Genomic DNA, 24,565 nt, shown 5'->3' with positions numbered 1-24,565 from the left:
GAACAGATGTTCCTTTTCTGTATGGGAAAAGGCAGAGCAAAACAAAGGAATATTCTCCTGCTGAAGTCCAACATCTGTTGGAAGCTGTCTGGCTCCGGTTCAGGCTCTAATTCTTGTGACAGGTCTCTTCATGCCTTTAATTTCCCATGAAATCTAATTCAAGCAGTTGTTTGCCTGCAGCCCGCTCCCGGTGTTGGGCACGGCGGGGCCGCATGCGAGCCAGGCATGGAAACCGGCTCCTTGGAACGGCCTCTATGATGGGAGCAGCGTTTTGATGCTTCCAGTCCATGGGCACACGTGGTTCCAGGGGCTCTCTGATCCTTTGGAGCCTGCATCTTGCACCATCAGGATGCCATCAATGCAAGCTGCGTGCCTGGTGCTCTTGGGTACCGGGGTGGAGGCACCGTGCCCTAGCCCAGTGCTTCAGATGGGTTCTTTGAAAGCAAGGACCTCAAACCAGCTCCTGTGTGGAGTGGGAACAGCCACCAAATCAGGGCTCTCTGGGCTGCAGCAGGGTCTAAAGATGCTCCGGGTTCCATCCGATGGGGTTCCAGATGCTGGCATCACCCCACGGCACACGCTTGTCTCACACAACATCTGGTAATGAGGACAGCATCCTCCTCAAGGACAAGATGCGGGGATGGTCCCTTTTCCCCTCTACCTCCACATGGACATCTGCTGCTAAAAGCACTTCCCTGGTGGCTCCTCGAGCAGCTCAGCACTGGAAAGGGAAAGAGAAATGTCACAGCAAAGGGAGCAGTTATACCATTAATGAGCAAAAGCACCCCCAAACTGAGAGCTGAGTGGGAAGGGCTCAGCCCATCACCCAGGGAGGGTCTGGGTGCTGCTGGGAGCCTGAGGACACCGTGGTCCCCCCCTATGCAAGCACTGGGCCAGGGGGAGAGGAGCCAGGCTGGGTCCTGGGCAGTGCAAACCAAGAGGTTCAGGAAAGGGAATGGAACAGGACTATAGACAGCACAAAGCACCCCTGGGCAGGAGCAGCACGGGGTTAAACCTGCAAGAGAAAAACACGGTTGTGATTTTCAGTGGGAAGCTTGAAAATGAGAGATTTCCCTGTTAAAAACATAGCACAGGAGGAGTCTTGATGAGCTCAAGTGTTAAACTGACCCACAACTTCCAACTGGTTGAAAACCCATGGCGTGCCCATGGGTGGCTTTTGTGCAGGTCCTTTCTCATCCTCATGTGTCATCCCTGGGTTGGAAGCAGCAGGCACAGGGCACCCTGCATCTCCTGCTATGAGACAGCACCCGCTCCTCCGGCACCCCATCACCTCCTTCACCCAAACCCCGTACCCTGCTGCCTGTATCTCCCCAATGGACACCCCAAAACCACCCTGTACCCATCGAGGGAAGCACCTGGGGCTGGACCAGAGCACCCCAGGCTGATGCTTGCTGGGATGCGGTGGCACCGGAGCGCTGTGGAGGAGGCAGCGATGGGCAGGGAGCGCTCCCTGCACTGACCACGCTCACGCAGCGAGTTACAGCTGAGGTTTTATTTCCTTTAGTGAAAAAGAACAGGGTTTTATGGGGAGAAAACACCCCCAAGCCAGGGCTCAGCCCCGGTACGGCCGCGGCACGGAGCATCCCCAGGGCAGGATCCAGGCATCGCTGTGGCCGGGAGCAGAGCCACAGGACAGGAGCGGGTCAGTCGCTGGTGTTTCTGCTCTTGCCCTCCGGGATGGATGCGATGCCCGCTGCGTTCCGTGCTGGATTGCCCCTGGCATTGGGAGCACTCGCTTTGTTCCCGCAGGTTTCCATCATGGGCAGCTTATGGAAGGGCTTTTTCTTCTTTTTTTTTGTGGTTTTTTGCTTTTTTATTAATAAAAACGGTCTTTAGGTGTGAGCAGAAAGCCCCTTCCTCCAGAGTCTGCTTACAAAAGAGTTCAGAAAGGGTCAAATATTGACCAATAACGGTTTTGGCTGCGTTTGAATCTTGATTGTGGCTTCTGCAATGTACAGCAGGGAGGGGACGGACGGGCCGGGGCTGAGAAGCAGGGGTGGGGGACGGAACAAGGTTTTCCCTTAGTCAGCAGGTTTGGTGACCAAGGAGAGGGGCTGCGTCTGCAGCACGGCCAGAGCAGCCGGTGGGGACGGGATGGTGGCCGCGAAGGATGGAGGCGAGGATAGGAGAGGCGTGGAGGGCACTGAGGTGAAGGGGATGGGTCTGGAGAGGAGCGAGGGCGGGCTGCTGAGGCTTGAGGAGGAGGAGGAAGAGGAGGCTTTGCCCGAGAGGAAGGTGGCTGAATGCACGCCGAGCCTGGCCTCCGGCTTGGTGGTGAGCGACAGCGGCTGCGCCTGCTCCGAGTGCGTGGCTGCCGGCGCGGCCGGCGATGCCAGCGCTGCCGATGGCGTGGCGGGCGAGTCCAGCATGCTGCCGTGCGATGAGGCAGGGCTGGCGCAGGGCTTGTCGGCCGGCAGGTACTGCACGCATGGCTTCTTGCTCTTGGATACCAGGGAGCCTGGGATGGGGTGGGATGGAGTGAGTGGGAGCAGCCCCATAGGGGGAATGGGGCTGGGGGGGGTGGTACTCACTGTCTGTGTCGTGGCTCTGATGCTGCTGTTGCTGCTGTTGCTGCTGTGCCAGCTTCTCCCGCTTCCTCTTCTTCTTCTTGCCCTGGGGAGGGTTAGGAAGTGCTCAGGGGGTTTGGGACACCGGAGAGACCCCGGGGGTGTTGGTAGGGATGAGGGTGCCCCTGAGAGGGGTGCATCTGCAGGGACTCAGCACCAGCAGCTCAGGTTGCTCCATGAGCAGAGCAATGAGCCAAACATAGAGCGAGGGACAGGAGGGGACACCGCATCCCAGATGGACACCCTATCCCAGATGGACACATCCCAGATGGACACCTCATCCCAGATGGACACCTCATCCCAATGGACACCCCATCCCAGATGGACACATTCCAGATGGTCACATCCCAGATGGACACCTCATCCCAGACAGAGACCCCATCCCGGATGGACACATCATCCCAGATGGACACATCCCAGATGGACACCCCATCCCAATGGACACCCCATCCCAGATGGACACCCCATCTCAATGGACACCTCATCCCAGATGGACACCCCGTCCCAATGGACACCTCATCCCAGATAGACACTCCATCCAATGGACACCCCATCCCAGATGGACACCCCATCCCAATGGACACCCCATCCCAGATGGACACATCCCAGATGGACACCCCATCCCAATGGACACCCCATCCCAATGGACACCCCATCCCAGACAGAGACCCCATCCCAGATGGACACATCCCAGATGGACACCCCATCCCAATGGACACCCCATCCCAGATGGACACCCCATCCCAATGGACACCTCATCCCAGGTGGACACCCCATCCCAATGGACACCCCATCCCAGTGGACACTCCATCCCAGATAGACACCCCATCCCAATGGACACCTCATCCCAGATGGACACATCCCAGATGGACACATCCCAGATGGACACATCCCAGATGAACACATCCCAGACGGACACCCCATCCCAGATGGACACATCCCAGATGGACACCCCATCCCAGATGGACACCTCATCCCAATGGACACCTCATCCCAATGGACACCCCATCCCAGATGGACACATCCCAGATGGACACATCCCAGATGGACACATCCCAGATGAACACATCCCAGATGGACACCCCATCCCAGATGGACACCTCATCCCAGATGGACACATCCCAGATGGACACCCCATCCCAGATGGACACCTCATCCCAGATGGACACATCCCAGATGGACAGCCCATCCCAATGGACACCTCATCCCAGATGGACACATCCCAATGGACACCCCATCCCAATGGACACCCCATCCCAATGGACACCTCACCCCAGACAGAGACCCCATCCCAGGCCCCCATCCCCGCCGCTCCCACATCCCATCACTTACGTAGTTGTCCCGCGCTGACCACGTTGGGTAGAGCTGCGAGTGGAGCTGCCGCTCCTTCCGTGCCAGCTCGTAGTACTTCGCCTGCTCCTCCCGCGACAGCGAGTGCCACTGCAGGGGAGAACAGGAGAGGAGAGGAGAGGAGAGGAGAAGGGAGAAGGGAGAAGGGAGAAGGGAGAAGGGAGAAGGGAGAAGGGAGAAGGGAGAAGGGAGAAGGGAGAAGGGAGAAGGGAGAAGGGAGAAGGGAGAAGGGAGAAGGGAGAAGGGAGAAGGGAGAAGGGAGAAGGGAGAAGGGAGGAGAAGGGAGAAGGGAGGAGAAGGGAGAAGGGAGAAGGGAGAAGGGAGAAGGGAGAAGGGAGAAGAGACCACGCTGCAGCTCCCAGGACACGCTGCCCTGTGCCTGCAGGGCTCACATCCCATTCCCACCTTGGAATGGCTTGAACCTGCCCGAGGGGAGGCAGAGCTGAGCTCTTAGGCAGAAGCTCTTCCCTGTGAGGGTGCTGAGGCGCTGGCACAGGGTGCCCAGAGAAGCTGTGGCTGCCCCATCCCTGGCAGTGCTCAAGGCCAGGTTGGACACAGGGGCTTGGAGCAAGCTGCTCTATGGAAGGGGTTGAAGCTGGAGGAGCTTTAAGGTTCCCTCCAACCCAAACCAGCACAGGGACACAAGGCCAACGCCAATGGAAATGCCCGTACCCGTCTGCCCAGGATCTGGTTGATGGCAGCGCTCTCCTTCAGCGTGCACTCGGCCACCACCTTGGCCCTCATCTCCTTCATGTACAACATGAAGGCGTTCAGCGGCTTCTTGATGTGGGGCTTCTTCTCCTCCTCCTTCTTCACAGTGACGGGGGATTTCCTGCAACGAGATGGGGTCAGGACCCGCTCTGCCCCTGTCCCTGGGGTGCTCTGCCCCACACTCACGTGTTGCCTCCGGGGCTGACGCTGGGCTGGCTGGGTTCCTGCTTCACGATGGGCGAGACGATGGTGGGGTGCGGGATGCCCGAGGGATGCAGTGCATGGGTCGGGGGGGGGACCATGTGTGGGGAGAAGCGGCTGGACATCAAACTGGAGCAGAGGGAGCAGGGTGAGAGGGCTTCTCAGCTCCCCATTGGCACCAAGAGCCACGGGTTCCAACCCAAACCCTCCTGAGAACCTCCTCGGTTAAGAGAGCACCAGCTCCATGGTGTATCATGTACCCAAGTGATGCTCATGGGTTGGCACTTTCCCCCTGCCCATGGGGACCAAATCAGGGATGGAGCTAAGATCCCACTGCCACCTCTGGGGTGCCCAAGGAGGGTTCCTCATCCCTTGCAGAGACAAACCTGGACATGGAGGCGTTCATGGCGAGGGCAGGGTAGGGATGCCGGAAGCCACCGGGAGGGATGGAGTACACGGGCTGCCCTTGCCTGCAAGCACACCAGCTTTAGTGGAGAATGGAGAACCCACCCCTGCCCATCCCCTTGGTCCCATCTCCATATCCCCATCTCCCCCCTTCCCACCCGCCCCATCAGCATCCCACTGCGTGGACAATGGGATGAAGTGGGAAGAGAAGGGGGCCCACGGGACATGGCCCCTCCTTACTGCGGCACGAGCCAGCCCAGCGGGTGCGGGATCTGGCCCACGGCTCCCGGTGACAGCGGGTAATAGGGGGGCAGCTCCGAGGGGTGCGGCGGCCGTGGGATTCCTGCCGAGGAGGGAGGGAGGGGAAGGGGAAGGTGTTAGAACATGGGCACGGTCCCTGAGCACACACTGGGCTCCCAGTGACTCGTCTGCCCCCATGCACCCTTCCTCTGAGCACTCCAGCTCCCCCCAAGCATCCTGTGTCCCTCCAAGCATCCCATCTCCTTCCAATCACCCTGTCTCCCCCCAAGCATCCCATCTCCTTCCAAGCATCCTGTCTTCTTCAAAGCATCCCATCTCCTTCCGATCATGCTGTCTCCCTCCAAGCATCCCATCTCCTTCCAATCACCCTGTCTTCCTCCAAGCATCCCATCTCCTTCCAAGCATCCCATCTTCCTCCAAGCATCTCATTTCACTCCAAGCATCCCATTTCACTCCAAGCATCCCATTTCACTCCCAAGCATTCCATTTTCCTCCAAGCATCCCATTTCACTCCAAGCATCCCATTTCACTCCAAGCATCCCATCTTCCTCCAAGCATCCCATTTTCCTCCAAGCATCCCATCTTCCTCCAAGCATCCCACCTTCCCCCAAGCATCCCATCTTCCTCCAAGCATCCCATCTTCCTCCAAGCATCCCATCTTCCTCCAAGCATCCCATCTTCCTCCAAGCATTCCATTTCACTCCAAGCATCCCATTTCACTCCAAGCATCCCATCTTCCTCCAAGCATCCCATCTTCCTCCAAGCATCCCATTTCACTCCAAGCATCCCATTTCACTCCAAGCATCCCATCTTCCTCCAAGCATCCCATCTTCCTCCAAGCATCCCATCTTCCTCCAAGCATCCCATCTTCCTCCAAGCATCCCATTTCACTCCAAGCATCCCATCTTCCTCCAAGCATCCCATCTTCCTCCAAGCATCCCATCTTCCTCCAAGCATCCCATTTCACTCCAAGCATCCCATTTCACTCCAAGCATCCCATCTTCCTCCAAGCATCCCATTTCACTCCAAGCATCCCATCTTCCTCCAAGCATCCCATCTTCCTCCAAGCATCCCACCTCTCTCCCAGCACCCTTCTGCTCATCAGCAGCATGGGGAGGGGATGCTGAGACCCGGAAGGATCCCACTCACCCCAACCAACCCTGAGCCAGGCGAGGACCCATCCCCATCCACCAGCTCCATCCCCTTCCCACCACCCAGCGCCCAGCTGTGGAATCCATCGGGAAGCAGTGGGCCCATCCAACAGAGACCCCCCCATTCCCAGCACAGCTCCGGTCCCTTTGCTCACCCGTCTTGGGGTCGATCTCGGGTGAGAGGTGCCCGGGGGGTGAACCCGGTGAGAAGTGGTCGTTGCTGTAGGTGATGAGCGGCGTCAGCGGGTGCATGTGATGGGCGTGCTGCACCACCGGCACCTTGTTCGACTGGGGAGGGAGGGAGGGATGAAGCGAGCTCCCATCAGCATCACTGGGAGCTGGAGCGGGGTTCCCCTGGGTACCCCTCATCCCGGTGGGATGCGGATGCTCTTACCAAGTGTGCGGGTGAGGGTGAGCGGCTGTCCTTCAATGTGGCACCAGCGGGCACGTCCAGCAGCGGCCACTTCATCTGCAGGTACTGCAGGGGAGCTGGGGGTCATGGCCTGCACCAGACCCCAAACACCCCCAGTCCCGGCTGGGGCCCCCTGACCCATGGGGGTGACCCTGGGCTGGTGGCAAAGGGGTTTTGGGGGCACACGGGGCTGTTTCCAGCCAAACCCCAACCCCAAATCCCTGCTCCCTCACTGGGGAGCCACCATCCCCACATCCCTCCCTGCCCACGCTGATGCCACCTAGAGCAGCCCCCTTGGACTCGGGCACCAACCTCCCATTGCCACAGGGCACAAACCCAGCCCCACGCTGCAGGGAGGGCAAATGCGGGGTTATTGTGGGGGGGTCGGACACCCCAAAGAAAGGTGCTTTGTGGCGCGGCCGGAGGCGGCTCCCTCGGGATGCCGGAGCTGGGGAATGTGGCCCCGGACGGGCCGCAGCTGCGCGCAGGAATTTCCCCACGTCCAAACCCTCCTGATCCTGATCCCAAGCAGCTGGAAGGGAAACCCAGCCCCAGCGAGGAGCTGCGGGAGCGTTAACCCCTGCCTGCCTGGGCACGGGCTTCCCTGCCAGCGTGGCCTCTGCAAGGGACCCCAAAGTGTCCCATGTGCCTCCTGCATCGCCTCCCGCTTCCCCAGGCTCCAGCAGCTCCTCATTGCCTCCAGCATCCATCCTGTGCCCCTCATCCCTTCCTGCACCCCCATCGCCTCCTGCATCCCCCATCCTTTCCTGCATCCCCCCTGCATTCACCTATCCCCTCCTGCATCCCTCCTGCATCCCCATCCTCTCCTACATCCCCCATCCCCTCCTGCATCCCCCATCCTTTCCTGCATCCCCCCTGCATCCACCTATCCCCTCCTGCATCCCTCCTGCATTCACCTATACCCTCCAACTTCTCCCCATCCCCTCCTGCCCCCCATCCTTTCCTGCACCCGCATCTCCCCTCCTATCCCCTGCATCCCTCCTTCCTACATCCCCCATCCCCCTGCATCCCCATCCCCTCCTGCATCCCCCCTGCATCCCCCTATCCCCTCCTGCATCCCTCCTGCATTCACCTATACCCTCTTGCTTCTCCCCATCCCCTCCTGCATCCCCCATCCTTTCCTGCATCCCCCCTGCATCCACCTATCCCCTCCTGCATCCCTCCTGCATCCACCTATACCCTCTTGCTTCTCCCCATCCCCTCCTGCATCCCCCATCCTTTCCTGCATCCCCCATGCATCCCCCTATCCCCTCCTGCATCCCCCCTGCATCCACCTATCCCCTCCTGCATCCCTCCTGCATCCACCTATACCCTCTTGCTTCTCCCCATCCCCTCCTGCATCCCCCATCCTTTCCTGCATCCCCCCTGCATCCCCCTATCCCCTCCTGCATCCCCCCTGCATCCCCCATCCTTTCCTGCATCCCGCGTGCATTCACCTATCCCCTCCTGCATCCCTCCTGCATCCACCTATACCCTCCTGCTTCTCCCCATCCCCTCCTGCATCCCCCCTGCATCCACCTATCCCCTCCTGCATCCCTCCTGCATTCACCTATACCCTCCTGCTTCTCCCTGTCCCCTCCTGCATCCCCCATCCTTTCCTGCATCCCCCCTCCATTCACCTATCCCCTCCTGCATCCACCTATCCCCTCTCACTTCTCCCCATCCCCTCCTGCATCCCCCATCCTTTCCTGCATCCCGCCCCTGCATTCACCTATCCCCCCCTGCATCCCTCCTACATTCACCTATACCCTCCTGCATCCCTCCTGCATCCACCTATCCCCTCCTGCTTCTCCCTGTCCCCTTCTACATCCCCATTCCTTCCTGCATCCATCCGGACACACCTACTGCATCCCCCCATGCTTCCCTCTATCCTCTCCTGCTTCCCCCCATCCCCTCCTGCATCCCTTCCTGTGTCCCCCCATCCCCTCCTGCATCCCTTCCTGCGTGCCCCCATCCTTTCCTGCACCACTTCCTGCATCTCCAGTACCCCCCCGACATCCATTCTGCTTCTTCTCCTGCACCTCCAGTGCACCCCCCTCTGTCTCCAGCATCCTTCCTATGTCACCAGTATCACCCCTCTCCATTCCCAGTATTCCATCCCCAGCCCTCTTCCAGCACCCCCTGTCCATTGGTGCTCGGTCCCACTCCACCACCAACCCCACAACCCCGGGTAAGCCACAACCCCACCAGCCCCAAGAGCCGAGTGAAGCCCATCCAGAGCGTGCTGGGATGCTGCTGCTGGAAGCCCCACTGGATACAGCATGATCCCAATGAGCCCAGGGTGAGGATTTCCTGTGAACCCCAGTGCAGGCACAGGGAACCCCCCCAAATCCTACTCCAAGGCCTCAAACCGCTCACCCATCCCCATTGCGCGCACAGGGATGCTCCAGCACCCCGGTCCCGATGCTCCACGCACTATCCCCAAGGGAGATTCCTGGCCCTGCTGGGATAACGGTGGCAGGAAGGACCCATCAGTACCAGGGAGCCACAACCAGAGGCCACTTGTGGAGGAGGAGGCAGGGAGCCAGGGCTCGCTGGAGCACGCCTGGTATGTGAGCAGTGCCGGACCCGGGCTGGGTCTGCCTGCCAACAACAGCCCAGCACCACCGGGCTGGCTCTGCAGAGCCGAGGGCCACTGGAGCTGGATGGGGAGAGGGTTTAGCATGGGGATGCTCCTGGAGATGCTCCCAGCGGCAGCGTGGCCGAGGCAGTGCCATGAGCATCCCTGAGGCCGTGCCAGAGGTGGCCCAATGAAGAATCATGCGGGTTTGGGTCTGCCTCAGAGCTCAGCTCAGTCTCCCCTCGGGCAGGTTCAAGCCATTCCCCTTGGCCTGTCCCTACAGGCCCTTGTCCCAAGCCCCTCTCCAGGTTTCCTGCAGCCCCTTTAGGCACTGGAGCTGCTCTCAGGTCTCCCCTTCAGGAGCCTTCTCTTCTCCAGGCTGCCCCAGCCCAGCTCTCTCAGCCTGGCTCCAGAGCAGAGCTGCTCCAGCCCTCGCAGCATCCCCATGGCCTCCTCTGCACTCGCTCCAACACCCCTGTGCCCATGCCAAGGCGATGCAGGGGATGCCCCAACGTCCCCATGGCTGCACTGGGGCCGCACACGAGATACCCCAGCACCTCCATGATGCTCCAAAGGGCAACGCACAAGATGGGCATCCCCATGGCTGGGGCCAGACAAGAACACTTCCCCATCCCTGGCAGTGCTCAAGGCCAGGTTGGACACAGGGGCTTGGAGCAAGCTGCTCCAGTGGAAGGGGTCCCTGCCCATGGCAGGGGTTGGAGCTGGGTGAGCTTTAAGCTCCCTATGGCCATGCTCTGGTCCTCACCACCCAATGGGGCCGGGGCACGGCAGGAGATGCCCCCCATGTCCCCACCGGGTGCCCGTGGCTCCTCCTCACCATCCCCTGCCCGCTGCCCCCCTCACAAAGGGGCTTTCTCGTCTATTCTGTAAGCGGAGAAGCCGCTGGGGGACGGCGCAAGGGGGGGAAGCCGGGGGTATAAAAGGCTTCTTCTCATGGTGAGGCCGTTTCGGGAGGCCGGGGAGGGGAGAGGAAGGGGGGGACCCTTTCAAAATATACAAAGAGAGGGGGGGGTGGTGGCGAACGGTTCAGTGCTAATGTGGAAAACTGAAGCCCCTTCCCCTCGGGAAGCGCGGACACAGCTCCCAGTGTCCCCGCACGTGCGGGGCCGGCGCGAGCGGCACACTGGAGCTATTAGGGGGGGAACAAAACCAGGAGGGGGGAAATGGTTGAAAATCGGTCACATTCCAGAGAGATTAGAGCAAGTTCTGGGTCCTCGTTACCAGCCACCCCCCAATTAAAAGCAGGGAGTTAACCCCTTCCCTGCCAGCCGGCGTTAGGACCACAATGGAGGCTCCAGTCCATCCATGCATCCATCCATGCATCCATCCATCATCCATCCCCTCCACGGGTGGGGTGACCCCGGACCGTGGCCCCAGCACAGAGGAAGCGGTGGTGCTGGTGGTGCTGGTGGTGCTGGTGGTTTCTGACCTCCATGCTCAGGGAGGAGGCAGCAGCTCCATAGGATCCCCAGTGCCCAATTAGGGGCTGGAATGAGCGGATTTCCTCTCCTCTTCCATGTGTGGGGCTGGATCCCAGCTCAGATGTTCTTCCTGGGAAGGGGGGGAAAGGTCCTGGCTGGTGGCAGGGTTGGTGCTGTGTGTCCCGGTGCTGTGTGTCCCGGTGCTGTGTGTCCCAGTGCTGTGTGTCCCAGCATCACATGGCTGGCATTCCATGCTGTATGTCCTGGTGCTGTGTGTCCCAGTGCTGTGTGTCCCAGTGCTGTGTGTCCCAGCATCACATGGCTGGCATTCCATGCTGTGTGTCCCGGTGCTGTGTGTCCCAGTGCTGTGTGTCCCAGTGCTGTGTGTCCCAGCATCACATGGCTGCCATTCCATGCTGTATGTCCCAGTGCTGTGTGTCCCAGTGCTGTGTGTCCCAGCATCACATGGCTGCCATTCCATGCTGTGTGTCCCAGTGCTGTGTGTCCCGGTGCTGTGTGTCCCTCCATTGTGCGTCCTGGTGTTGCATGTCCCAGCAACACATGTCCCAGTATCATATCCCAGCATTGCAAACCCTGGCACCACGTGTCCCAGGATTGCATATCCTGGTGTTCCGTGTCCCAGGAGTGCATATGGCGGTGTTGCATATCCCAGCGCTGCATGTCACAGTGCTCCACGTCCCAGGATCACATATCCCACATTGCATGTCCCAGCAGCTCACAGCACAGGGTTGTGTATCCCGGGGGTTGCTGGTCCTGGTGTTACACCTCCAGGCTCTGCCATTGCGCATCCCAACACTGCACATCCCAGTGTTGAACATCCCAACGTGGCACATCCCAGTGTTGAACATCCCAGCATTGCGCATCCCAGCACTGTACATCCCAACACTGCACATCCCAGTGTTGAACATCCCAACAGTGCACATCCCAATGTTGAACATCCCAGCATTGTGCATCCCAACACTGCACATCCCAGTGTTGAACATCCCAACACTGCACATCCCAGTGTTGAACATCCCAGCATTGCGCATCCCAGCACTGCGCATCCCAACACTGCACATCCCGATGTTGAACATCCCAGCATTGCGCATCCCAACGTGGCACATCCCAGTATTGCACATCCCAACGTGGCACATCCCAGTGTTGAATGTCCCAACATTGCACATCCCAGCATTGCGCTTCACAACATTGCACATCCCAATGTTGAACTTCCCAACACTGCACATCCCAGTGTTGAACATCCAGCATTGCGCATCCCAACACTGCACATCCCAGTCTTGAACATCCCAGCACTGCGCATCCCAACACAGCACATCCCAGTGTTGAACATCCCAACACTGCACATCCCAGTGTTGAACATCCAGCATTGCGCATCCCAACACTGCACATCCCAGTCTTGAACATCCCAGCACTGCGCATCCCAACACAGCACATCCCAGTGTTGAACATCCCAGCATTGCGCATCCCAACACTGCACATCCCAGTGTTGAACATCCCAACACTGCACATCCCAGTGTTGAACATCCCAACACTGCACATCCCAGTGTTGAACATCCAGCATTGTGCATCCCAACACTGCACATCCCAGTGTTGAACATCCCAGCATTGTGCATCCCAACGTGGCACATCCCAGTGTTGAACGTCCCAACATTGCACATCCCAGTGTTGAACATCCAGCATTGCACATCCCAATGCTGCACATCCCAGTGTTGAACATCCCAGCACTGCGCATCCCAACACTGCACATCCCAGTGTTGAACATCCCAACACAGCACATCCCAACACTGCACATCCCAGTCTTGAACATCCGAACACAGCACATCCCAGTGTTGAACATCCCAGCATTGTGCATCCCAACACTGCACATCCCAGTCTTGAACATCCCAGCACTGCGCATCCCAACACTGCACATCCCAGTGTTGAACATCCCAGCATTGTGCATCCCAATACAGCACATCCCAGTATTGAACATCCCAACATTGCACATCCCAATGTTGAACATCCAGCATTGCGCATCCCAATGCTGCACATCCCAGTGTTGAACATCCCAACATTGCACATCCCAATGTTGAACATCCAGCATTGCGCATCCCAATGCTGCACATCCCAGTGTTGAACATCCAGCATTGTGCATCCCAACACAGCACATCCCAATGTTGAACATCCAGCATTGCGCATCCCAATGCTGCACATCCCAATGTTGAACATCCAGCATTGTGCATCCCAACACAGCACATCCCAATGTTGAACATCCCAGCACTGCACATCCCAGTGTTGAACATCCAGCATTGTGCATCCCAACGCTGCACATCCCAGTGTTGAACACCCCAGCATTGCGCATCCCAGTGTTGAACATCCCAACATTGCGCATCCCAACGTTGCACATCCCAGTCTTGAACATTCCAACACAGCACATCCCAGTGTTGAACATCCAGCATTGTGCATCCCAACACTGCACATCCCAGTATTGAACATCCCAACGTGGCACATCCCAGCGTTGAACGTCCCAACATTGCACATCCCAATGTTGAACTTCCCAGCATTGCATATCCCAATGTTGAACATCCCAACGTGGCACATCCCAGTGTTGAACACCCCAACATTGCGCATCCCAGTGTTGAACATCCCAGCATTGCGCATCCCAACATTGCACATCCCAATGTTGAACATCCCACCGTGGCACATCCCCACGGGATGGCTTAAGGCCATGACACCCTCTTCTCCACCAGCCTCTCCTTTTGGGCTATAAAAGGTCCATTTGGAACCTGAGCTGCCGCTTTTCCAGGGAAACCCCTTTTTTCCGGGATGAAAGCCTCTGCACCAGCTTCTCCCTTTGCCTGCACTGCTCCATCCCGGAAATGTCCCAGTAGAGAAGATCCAAATGATGCCGGTACCCAGCAACTTCACCCTATTCCCCACAGCCCCAGAATGCATCCGGGGAAGCATCCAACCAGGACATTCCCAACACCCCTCCATGTATCCCTCACACATCACCTCCATTCCTGAGGGGCAGGCGGTGCGGATAGGGACCCATCCCAAACACCATCCCCTTTTCCATCCCAAATGCCCAGGGTTTGGCAAAGCCGGAACAGGGCCCCGCTGGTCCCCCCTGGCCTGTTTACACAGCTGTGGGTTAACCATCCGCTTGCTCTTCCCCTTCCCACCTCCAATCCAGCCCTTTCCCCCCCCCAGAATCCATCCCAAAACCCTGCGGGGGAGGTGGGAATGGTCCATTTTCTGGGGTGTTTGATGGAGCCCCCAGAACCCTTTGTCTGGGTGTTGGATGCTCCACAGCATCCCCACAAGCAGCAGCTCTGGCTGGTTTGGGGTAAAACCAGGCAGATTTGGCTCCCAGCAGCTCGGGGTGGGGGGGGGTCACAGGGAAATGGGAGCTCTGAGGGAAAAGGGTTTTCTCGGCTCGAGGCATCGCCTGATCCCACAAAATTCCGCCTGGGAGCCAAAGGCTGGCAAAGGCCCAAATCTGCCCCAGCAGGAGGTCCTGAGGCTGCGGGGAGGGGGGGGCTGAGCCCTGAAAAGGGGGAAATGGAGGGGAAAAAAGGGGGGGAAGGAAAAGAGGAGGAAGGGGGGAAGAAAAGGGGAAGAGGGAAGAAAAAGAAGGAGAAATGGGGAAAAGGGGAGGAGAAAAGGGGAAGGAAGGGGGCAAAAAGAGGGGAGAAAGAGGGGAAAAGGGGGGAAGCAGGAAAAAGGAGGAAGGAAGGGGGAAAGAGAAGGGAAAGGGGAGGGATTTGGGGGAGAGAAGGAAAGAGGAGGAGGAAAAGAGGGAGCAGGGAGAGGGAAAGGTGATGGAAGGGGGGGAAGAGGGAAAGGAGTGGGAAGAAAAGGGGGAAAAGAGGGGGAAAAAGGGTGAAATGGGGCAAAAAGGGGGGGGGTGGGGGCAAAAAGCCCTTCTCAAAGGCCACCATGGGCCATGGGAAGCGAATCCCACTCAGGGACTCGGAGGAGGGCAGGAATGGGATGAGGGAACCGGATCAACCACCTCCATGGCAAGGAAAAGGAGGGGAAAGCAAGGAGCATCCCATCCCCTGGCCCATCCCGCATCCCTGCACGGAGCCGCCGCATTCCGCTTCCCCGCGGATAATTAGGGAGGGAGAAATCCCAATTACAGCTGGGATTTACAGCCCCAGAACCAGGCCGTAAATCCTCACCCCTCCTCCCGCTCCCAGCCGCTTCCCAGCCAAATCTCCTCCAGATGTTGCCAGTTTCCAGCTGGAATGAGCCCTTTTGGGGGTGTCCTGCACCCCTGCATCCTGCCCAGGAGAACCCCAAGAGTTCCTGCTGGGATGCTTCCTTTGCCCGTTGGGGTTTGAAAGGGCTCTGAAGGGGTGCAATGCTGCGGCCCAGTTTGTCCCCATGGCTCTTTGTGCCCCATCCCAGCATTCCCAGTGACACAACCCAAGCCAATGGCTCTGGGGACATGGATTTGGGGTAGGAGCAGGTGCTGGGTGCTTGGGACTCCCCACTAAAGGATGCTCGACCGTTCCCGTGATGCTTCCCAAACCCCTCAGCCAGTGGCACCAGGTGGGAAATGCCAACAGCACTGGGATGGGAAACCAGGAAAAGGGTCTGGAAGCTGGAAAACGAGCCCCACAACATCCCCATTTGGGATGAGCACAGAGAGGCAGTGCTTAAAGCCGACCTTATCTCAAGGTACAGCCCCTCTGTTACCACATCGGGAATGCCAGGGAACAGCCTGGACCCAGCTCCACAAAGGAAAGGCAGGATGGGAGGGATGGAAGGAAGCAGGATAAGGCTCACAAGCAACACCAAGAGCCAGCTCCTAGGAGCCTCATCCCAAAACAGGGATGCTCCAAGCATCCACTGCCCATGGGTACCCGGAGCATCCTTCACACAGGGATGCCCGGAGCATCCTTCACACAGGGATGCCCAGAGCATCCTCCACACAGGGATGCCCAGAGCATCCTTCACACAGGGATGCCCAGAGCATCCTCCACACAGGGATGCCCGGAGCATCCTTCACACAGGGATGCCCAGAGCATCCTTCACACAGGGATGCCCGGAGCATCCCTATCGCTTGCAGAAGCCATGGAACAAGCTGGGATTGGACACACCAGGATCCAACTGACCGCAATTCCCTCCCTGAGCCCCAAACCTGACGGCAACAAGTTTTCCCTGCTGCCCCCAGGCTTTTGTATGCAGCTTTCAGCTCCCGTCCATCACGCTGAATGGCTCCATTCATCCCCCAGCGGCTGCATCCGCGCCGGGGGGATCCCAGCGGGTGCAAAGGGCTCATCCCACCCCGGCAGGAAAAATCCCATTGGCTCCAAGCCCCCCCCCTGCACTGAGCATCCTTGGACCTGGGGGCTGTGACACCCGGGAAGGGGTTTGAATGGGTTTCTGCATGTGTAAAACGTTTAAGAGCCCATCCAGGGTGTTGGAATGATGGGAGGCGTCCCTGGAAGCCACCCTGGGGTGGGAATGGGGGTAAGGAGAGCCCTGCTGCTCCCAATGGACATGGAGCTCCTGATTGTGGTGGCTGCGGCCTCTGGGTGCATCTCTGCATCCTGACGGGTGGTGCTGCACCCAGGCTTGGGGGGGCACCAGGGCAGCGGCACCCATGGCACACTTGGGGGTCCTTTAACACCCCAGACAGCACCCATGGGACAGCAGCACGGCCTGCCCGCCTCCCCTGCCCTCTGCCATGCTCCATGGGGGGCTCCCCAGGGCACAGGGACTGACCCCAGGGATCAGGGATCAATCCCAGGGATCAGGGATTGATTCCCAGGGCTAAGGGATCGATTCCCAGGGATCAGGGATTGATTCCCAGGGAACAGGGATCGATTCCCAGGGATCAGGGATTGATTCCCAGGGAACAGGGATCGATTCCCAGGGATCAGGGATTGATTCCCAGGGAACAGGGTTTGATTCCCAGGGCTAAGGGACTGATTCCCAGGGATCAGGGATTGATTCCCAGGGATCAGGGATCGATTCCCAGGGATCAGGGATTGATTCCCAGGGCTCAGGGATCGATTCCCAGAGCTCAGGGATCGATTCCCAGGGATCAGAGATTGATTCCCAGGGATCAGGGATCGATTCCCAGGGATCAGGGATCGATTCCTAGGGATCAGGGATCGATTCCCAGGGATCAGAGATCGATTCCCACAGATCAGGGATCGATTCCGAGGGATCAGGGATCGATTCCCAGGGATCAGAGATTGATTCCCAGGGATCAGAGATTGATTCCCAGGGATCAGGGATCGATTCCCAGGGATCAGGGATCGATTCCCAGGGCACAGGGTGCCAGAGCTGCCAAAAGCTAACCCCATAAAGAAGCCGTGGAACCACGTATCACCATCACCATCATCACCATCACTCCTTCCTCATCCTCCTCCCTGGTACCTTCCCCATCCCATTCCATTGCCCCCTCAACCCACGCCATCACGGCCTTCCTCTGCCCTTATCCCTCCTCTTCCTCCGGCCGGGATGCGCCAGGCGCTTCGCTCCGGGTTCCTCTCTTCCCTCCCGCTCCTGCCAGCGACTTCAAGGAAGGCAACCTAATGAAAAGCAGCTGCTGGGAATAGCAGCGGGATGATGAATGCGTGTTAAGTCCCCTTAACAAAACCAGGTCTGATGAGAGTCGCCCGGAGCACTTACTTCATTGCTTTCATTTGGGAATCGTGTTGGAAAAGGGAGGGAGGAGGGAGAAGCTAAAGGGGGGGGTGAGTGGAAACCTCCTGTAGGTCTCATTTAGCCCCTCCAAGCAGACCTCAGGGTAATTAGCCGAATGGCATAATTAAGGAAGAGACACAAAGGGGGCATTGTGTGCAGAGGCTCAACAGGGGAAACTGAGGCATGGGCTGGGTTTGGAGCGATGGGCACGGATGCTGGGCAAAAGAAGCCAAAAAGTGGGGAAAATCCTTTGGTTTTCCTTCCTATTTCCCAAGTGGGGACGGAAACTGGGAGGGGGGAATCCCAAAGAAACCAGTGAACACCATGGAAGCGCCGGGAGCCCAAACGGTGATGGATGCTGAGCCCCCCTGCATCCCAACACCTCCATCCCACATCCCGCCGCAGCACGAGCCAAAGCCCTCCCCGCTCCGGCAGCACCCGCCCGGCTATGGGAACAAGGGCTTTTCTTGCCAAAAACTCGGAATTTGAATCATTTTCCTTGGCAGCCATGCAGGGCCAGGATGGATTTTCCTTTGCAGACAGATCTGCCTCTGTCCCGCGCTGGGATCGGGAGCTGGGCTCGGGAATGGCGGGACTGAAGCCGAAAGGAGCCCAAGTGATGCTTTTCTCCCTCATTGACTTGAGGGCCACAACCCAATGATGCATTAATGACACCAGAGCATGGATGACTTCAGCACAGGGAGCTGGTTGAGTGCCTTGGCTGCATTTAAATCCTTGCCTCCAGACTGGAATTCCTGGGATTAAAGTCCTTGTTTTGGGATGGAACCACGACAACCCCATGTGAGGTTGGTCAATAGCAATGTATGGTCCCACCTTCACCTCCCTGGTGGTGCTGGGACCGGTTTGGGGATGCTGAGCATCCAGTTCCATGCCTTTCCCAACCTAGAGGATATCCCAGCCTGATTTTGCCCCAGGTTGTTCCAGGGTTGGGATAAAAGGCACTAGCTCCAAATGATCCTGATGGGATGGATCCAGTGTAGCAGCAGCAGCAGGGGTTTGCATCCATTCCACTCATGGTGCCCAGAGCTTTTCCTTCCCATCCGGCCTTGGGTAGCATCCTATTTAGGGGAATTGAGGAGTGATGAGCCCACGGAGCCAAACTCAGCCTCAGGAGTCCTCAATTCCTGATTCCCGGTGCAGCCATGGGGAAAACCAGGCTAAAATGCTGCTCTGAATGGCAACGCCAGCATTAGATCCTGCCAAATTCCAACCTCACCTTAGAGGGGCCTCAAAGTATTCCAGAATAGAGATGCCGGGGAGTGAGAAATCCCAAATTCCAGTGTCCTGAATGGAACCAACACCGGTGATACTGGAGTGGATTAACCCAAAGAGCTGGAGCATCCCGTGGCTTCTTTGCACAGGGATGGAGGTGCTGCTCCTGGTTTAGGCATTCCACATTCCACACTCATTTTCCAGCTTTCCAGGTATTTGGGAGCACGAGAGATGCAGGAGCAGCCGCTTGCCTGCTTGTTCATCCCCAAAAAGCTCACCCAGTGGTTTAGCTGCTGCCATGGCTATCCCAGCATCAAGGGAGCCTCTCCCAGCACACAGATTATTGGGATTTGGGGATTTTCCCCTCCAAAATCTCCCCTTTTCCTCACTCGGAGCAGTGCGGTCCAAGCCGCATCCCCCCCCCAGGGATGCCGTGGCCACCGGGATGGCCGCATCCCATGGACCAGCTCATTTCCTCCAATGGATGCAGGGGGGGAAAGAAGGAAAGGGGGAAACAAAAAGCTCCCAAGGCTGCTCGCACGTGTCCGGTCTTGCCTCGAAGCTTCCCGGGATGAGGGTGGGTGGTGCCTGGATGCAGAACGGGCTCGGGATGCTGTGCCCCATTGGATCCAGGATGCAGGATCGAGGAGGATGTCCCAGCCCAGGCTCCCCTATAGTTGGTATCCCAGGATCCAGAGGAGGGGGTTTGCTGAGTGCCACAGAGCTCGGGGGGGTTATTCCATGGAACGGGATACGGCGCAGCACAGTTCCCTTTTCAGACACCTCCTGGTTGCAATGGGACGCAAAGTGCACCCCAAAACCCCCTCCCAGTTTGCCCCCACTGTGATGCTTCTGCACCCACTCAGTGCCGCAGGCTCAGCTCTCCATAGGATCCAGTGGGATTCAGCCCCAATCCGGGGCTTTCCCATCCCCACTCATCCCCCAACAGGCTCAGCATCAACACCCGGGATGCAACAGCAGCTCCTCTCCCAGCTCCTTTTAATTAATCTCCTTTTCTGGGATTCATTAAATCATCGTTAGTGGCCGGGTTTTACGAATCCCAGTCCCTTTTCATTATCCCGTTTTCCTTGCCGGTATTTGGGATCGTGGCCAGTTGTGCATCATCTCCAAAACGTATTCAGACCCAAAGTGACAAACTGGGAATACAACCTTTATCCAGCTCCCGGCCAGCAGCCAAACTCGGGTGATTTCTCTAACACATCCCCTGTCCTCACCATTCAAACCAGTTACTTCCAATAAATCCCAAACACATAGAAAACTCGTCACACGACGCCACTGGGAAGCTGGACCCCAACTGGGATTTTAAGCCATTTTAACAGCACTGAATTTTGCCCTCCTTTCCATATTACAGCTTCCAATAGGGCAAAGGATGGGCTTTGATCTCTCCGGTGCTACCAAGGGAGAAATCCACCCGGATAACTGCAATAATGCAGCCAGGACTGATGGGTACCACAGCACATCCCTTCCTGGGATGGGGAAACTGAGGCAGGGAACGGGGTCCTGTGGCTAAACCCGGTTTAACCCAGTGTCTACATTCACTTTAGAGCCCTGAATTCACTTTGAGTTTCTCAGCCAGGCTCACCATGGACCATGGAGTTTGGGATGCTCTGGGTGCAGAGGGGTGATGCTGAGGTGTGGGGGGGTGGTCAATCCCGCTCTCCTTTGTACCCCCCCCTCTTTCCCCTCCCCAAATCCTCACTCCATTTGCTTAATCACTTTCCTAAGGGCCAGACAATGTCAGCCCATTGAGAGCTCCAACATCAGCCCATTGAGAGCTCCAACAAGTAGGTTTTCAATGAGAAAAGAGGCGCAGCTCAGGGTCAGGTTTCAGGGCGAGGAACCCCCCCCCAAGACTCACCGACACCCCCGGGGGGTCCCTATACCCGGGAGGGGGCAAACCAGCTCAACGTGAGGGGAACAGATCCCTTGGGGGAATGGGGTTTGAGCATCCCAGAAAGGGTCTTGGGGGGCCCGGGGGGACACTTACGGTGCGGGCGCCACCGGGGGACAGGGCTCCGTTGGCGAGGTAGGGGCTGCCCAGCTCGGGGAGCATCAGGAAGGGGTAGCCGGGGTAGGGGGGGCCCTTAAAGAAACCCCCATCTTGCTGGCGTCGGACCACTGGGGAGAGAAGGAACGGGGGGGGGGGGGAGTCAGGAGGCAGTGGAGTCAGGAGGACACACACGGGGGATGGGGGTGCTCCCATGAGGGGGGCAAAGATGGGGGCATTAGGGGGGGTTAGGTGAAGGTCCCTCTGGGGGTGCTGAAGTCCCTTGGGGGGGGACCTTGGTTCTTCTCGAAGGGGGGGTCCCACTTGGGGGGTCCCAGGTAGATCCCTCTGGGACCCCTTGAAGGGGTCTTCTGGGGGGGGGGAGCACGCAGGTATCTCAGGGGGGTCCTTGGGTCTTCGGGGGGGGCCCCAGTCCCCTTAAGGGGCGCCCCAGTTGTGGAGGTGGGGGGCACTGGGCTGGCAGCGAAAGGGGGGAGGTGTCCTGAGCCCATCGCCCCCCCCGAGGGGGTCCCCGTCTGCACGGGGGGTCCCGAGGGACGGCTCCGCGCTGGGGGCGGACACGGATCCATCCGTGGGAAGCGATCGGGGGCCGGTTACCGGGGGGGGGGGGGCGCGATCGCTGCGGGGGGGGGGGCGTGGGGACCGGTTCCTCCGGTGGAGGGGGGACACGATACAGGGGGGGGGGGGGGGGGTTGGACACGCGGGGGGTCCCGGGGGGTCCCGCCCGCAGCCGGGGGCGGAAACAAAGAAGTTGCGAAGTGTCGGATGGTCCCGGGGGGATGCGGCGGGGGCCGGGACCGGGACCGGGGCCGGGGCTGGGGGGGGGGGGATCGGGCCGGGGGGGGGGGTCCGGTACCTTCAGCCAAATAGTCCCGCGGCTTCTGGAAACTTTCCCGGGGCTGCGGGGGCCGCTCCGCCTGCGGGGAGAGCGCGGTGAGAGCGGCCGGGAGCGGGTCCCGCCGCCCGCCGCGGCCCCCGCCGCCCCCCGGCCTCACCTCGGGGTCGGGGTCGGAGCCAGAGCCGGAGCCGGCGCCGCGGTTCTCGGTCTCGCTGACCAGGGAGGACTTGAGCTCGTCCAGGTCCCCGTGGGCCGAGCCGCGCCCCGCGCCCTTGTCCTGCTCCTCGCCCTCGTCCTGGAAGGCGATGAGCTCGTCGGGGGCCCCCAGATCGTCCCCGGCTGCGGGCTCCAGCTGCGGCATCGTGGGGGTCCGGCCCCGCCGCCCCGCTCCGGCCCCGCCGGGCCCCGCCGCCGCCGCCGCCGCCCGGGAGGGTCGGGAATGCGCGGGGCGGCGGGGGGAGGAGGAGCCCGGCTGCAAACCGACACCGCGGGGCAGGGCAGGGCGCTCGCACCGCCCCGCGACCGGCCCCGACACCGGCGAGCGCCCGACGGCGGGACCCGCACCGGGCACGGCAGCGCCGCCACGTCCAGGGCTCCGCAGCCCGGCCTGGGGCTCCCCATCCCGTCCAGGTCCCCCCATCCCGTCCAGGTCCCCCCATCCCGTCCAGCTCCCCCCATCCCGTCCAAGTCCCCCCATCCCGTCCAGCTCCCCCCATCCCATCCAGGTCCCCCCATCCCGTCCAGCTCCCCCCATCCCGTCCAGGTCCCCCCATCCCGTCCAGCTCCCCCCATCCCGTCCAGGTCCCCCCATCCCGTCCAGCTCCCCCCATCCCGTCCAGGTCCCCCCATCCCGTCCAGGTCCCCCCCATCCCATCCAGGTCCCCCCATCCCATCCCGTCTGTGTTCCCTCCGTTCCATCCAGGGGCTCCCCGGTACGTTCACGGTGTCCCCTGCAGGGCCAGGGCTCCCATACTGTCCAGGACCCCCCATCCTATCCAGGGTCCCCCCATCCCCTCTCTGTTTTCCCCATCCTGCCCAGGTCCCCCATCCTGACCCTGTCACTGCAATCACACCCAGGGCCTGTCCTACACAGACAGGGCTCCTGTTCTGTCTGGGGTCCCCCATCCCATCCAGGAGCTCCCCTGTATGTCCAAGGTGCCCACCCTCATCCTGTCCCAGTCCCCCCCATCCTGTCCAGGGCCCCCCACCCCTTCTCATTCCCATCCAGCACACCCCATCCCATCCAGAGCCCCCGCCATCCCATCTGTGTTCCATCTTTCCATGATCCCCCCATACCATGTGCTCCCCTTCCCATCCAGGCTCCCTCTGTCTCATCCAGACTTCCTCTACCCCATCCAGAATACCCTATCTGGGGTGCCCATATCCCACCCAAGTACCTCCATTCCATCCAAAGTCTTCCCATCCCATCCAGGGTGTCCCATCCCATCCGGGTGCCTCCATCCCACCCAGCACACCCCATCCCATCAGAGTGACTCCTCATCCCATTCTTGTCCCTACCCTGCCCCATCCCATTCAGGTGCCCTCCTCCCACCTCGGTGCCCCTGTTCCACCCATCCTGCCAGGGTGTCCCTGTCCTGCTGGGGTGTCCCTATCCCATTTGGATTTCTCTTCTTTCCACTGAGGAATCCCCATCCTGCCCCTGTGCCCCATCAAACCTAAGCATCCCCATCCCACCGTGGTGTCCCTGTCAGCCTCACCAGTGGCCTTATTCCCCCATGACAGGGACACCGGGGTGGGATGGGTGCCCATCAGGTGATGGGAGACCCAGCAGGGACTCATCCAGCACCTCCAATCAGCTTCACCACCCTCAGCCTGGCCGTGACCCCCAGGCTCCAGCTGGAATCCCCACCTCCCCATTTCACTGGAGCCCCAGTCCCAGCGCTCCCTGCCAGCCCCACAAAGGTCCCTCAGTTGCTGTGCCTCAAAGGCTCCATGAAAAGGCTTTTGTAACAGCGGGATAACTGGTGACCCCAGTCCCCCCGGCCAGAGCTCCTCAGGGAATAGTGGGAAGCCCGGCCCCGCTCCCAGCCCTCCAGATGTTTCATTACCCGGCTTGTAATGAACCTCATCCATGTGCTGAATGGGGAGTTCAGAGCTGCCCCTTCCCATGCAGATCCGTGCTCCAGGTTTCGGGATAGCCCGGATGTGTCTCGGGATGCTAAAAGAGAGGAATAATCACTGAAATCCTTGTTTTTCCCAATAGTCTCCCAGCTCCAGTGGGGATCCATAAAGGAACAAGGGGAGATCCATGGGATGGAGGAGATGATGGTGGGGTGGGAGGTCCACGGGATGGAGGAGATGATGGTGGGATGGGAGGTCCATGGGATGGAGCAGATGATGGTGGGATGGGAGGTCCATGGGATGGAGGAGATGATGGTGGGATGGGAGGTCCATGGGATGGAGGAGATGATGGTGGGATGGGAGGTCCATGGGATGGAGGAGATGATGGTGGGATGGGAGGTCCGTGGGATGGGAGGTCCATGGGATGGAGGAGATGATGGTGGGATGGGAGGTCCACGGGATGGAGGAGATGATGGTGGGATGGGAGGTCCGTGGGATGGAGGAGATGATGGTGGGATGGGAGGTCCTGGGATGGAGATGATGGTGGGATGGGAGGTCCATGGGATGGAGCAGATGATGGTGGGATGGGAGGTTCATGGGATGGAGGAGATGATG

At 59.4% G+C, this 24,565-nt stretch overlaps 1 protein-coding gene across 2 annotated transcripts; it reads right to left on the bottom strand.

Moving 5' to 3' along the window:
* Positions 1–1,767: 1,767 nt before the first annotated feature.
* On the bottom strand, positions 1,768–22,308 carry TCF7L1 (transcription factor 7 like 1). Of its 2 annotated transcripts, none has more exons than XM_061351833.1 (12): positions 22,026–22,308; positions 21,887–21,947; positions 21,010–21,140; positions 7,062–7,145; positions 6,823–6,955; positions 5,496–5,598; positions 5,237–5,320; positions 4,836–4,979; positions 4,611–4,770; positions 3,921–4,028; positions 2,553–2,634; positions 1,768–2,479 (listed from the first exon to the last, which is right to left on the bottom strand). In XM_061351833.1, the coding sequence occupies exons 1-12, from the start codon at positions 22,227–22,229 to the stop codon at positions 2,043–2,045; spliced, it is 1,731 nt and encodes a 576-aa protein (XP_061207817.1). In that variant the 5' UTR covers positions 22,230–22,308; the 3' UTR covers positions 1,768–2,042. The 2 variants fall into 2 exon arrangements, with proteins under 2 accessions (XP_061207817.1, XP_061207816.1); XM_061351832.1 differs by having other exon boundaries at positions 21,887–21,941; positions 22,026–22,288.
* Between the last annotated feature and the right edge of the window lie 2,257 nt (positions 22,309–24,565).

The sequence above is a fragment of the Neopsephotus bourkii genome, unplaced genomic scaffold (genome assembly GCF_033783945.1).
Source record: "Neopsephotus bourkii isolate Nb327-2 ecotype Australia unplaced genomic scaffold, CSIRO-AGI_Nbou_v1 NB_610, whole genome shotgun sequence".
Classification (NCBI taxonomy): domain Eukaryota; kingdom Metazoa; phylum Chordata; class Aves; order Psittaciformes; family Psittacidae; genus Neopsephotus; species Neopsephotus bourkii.
This window is presented reverse-complemented; position numbering and strand designations above follow the sequence as displayed.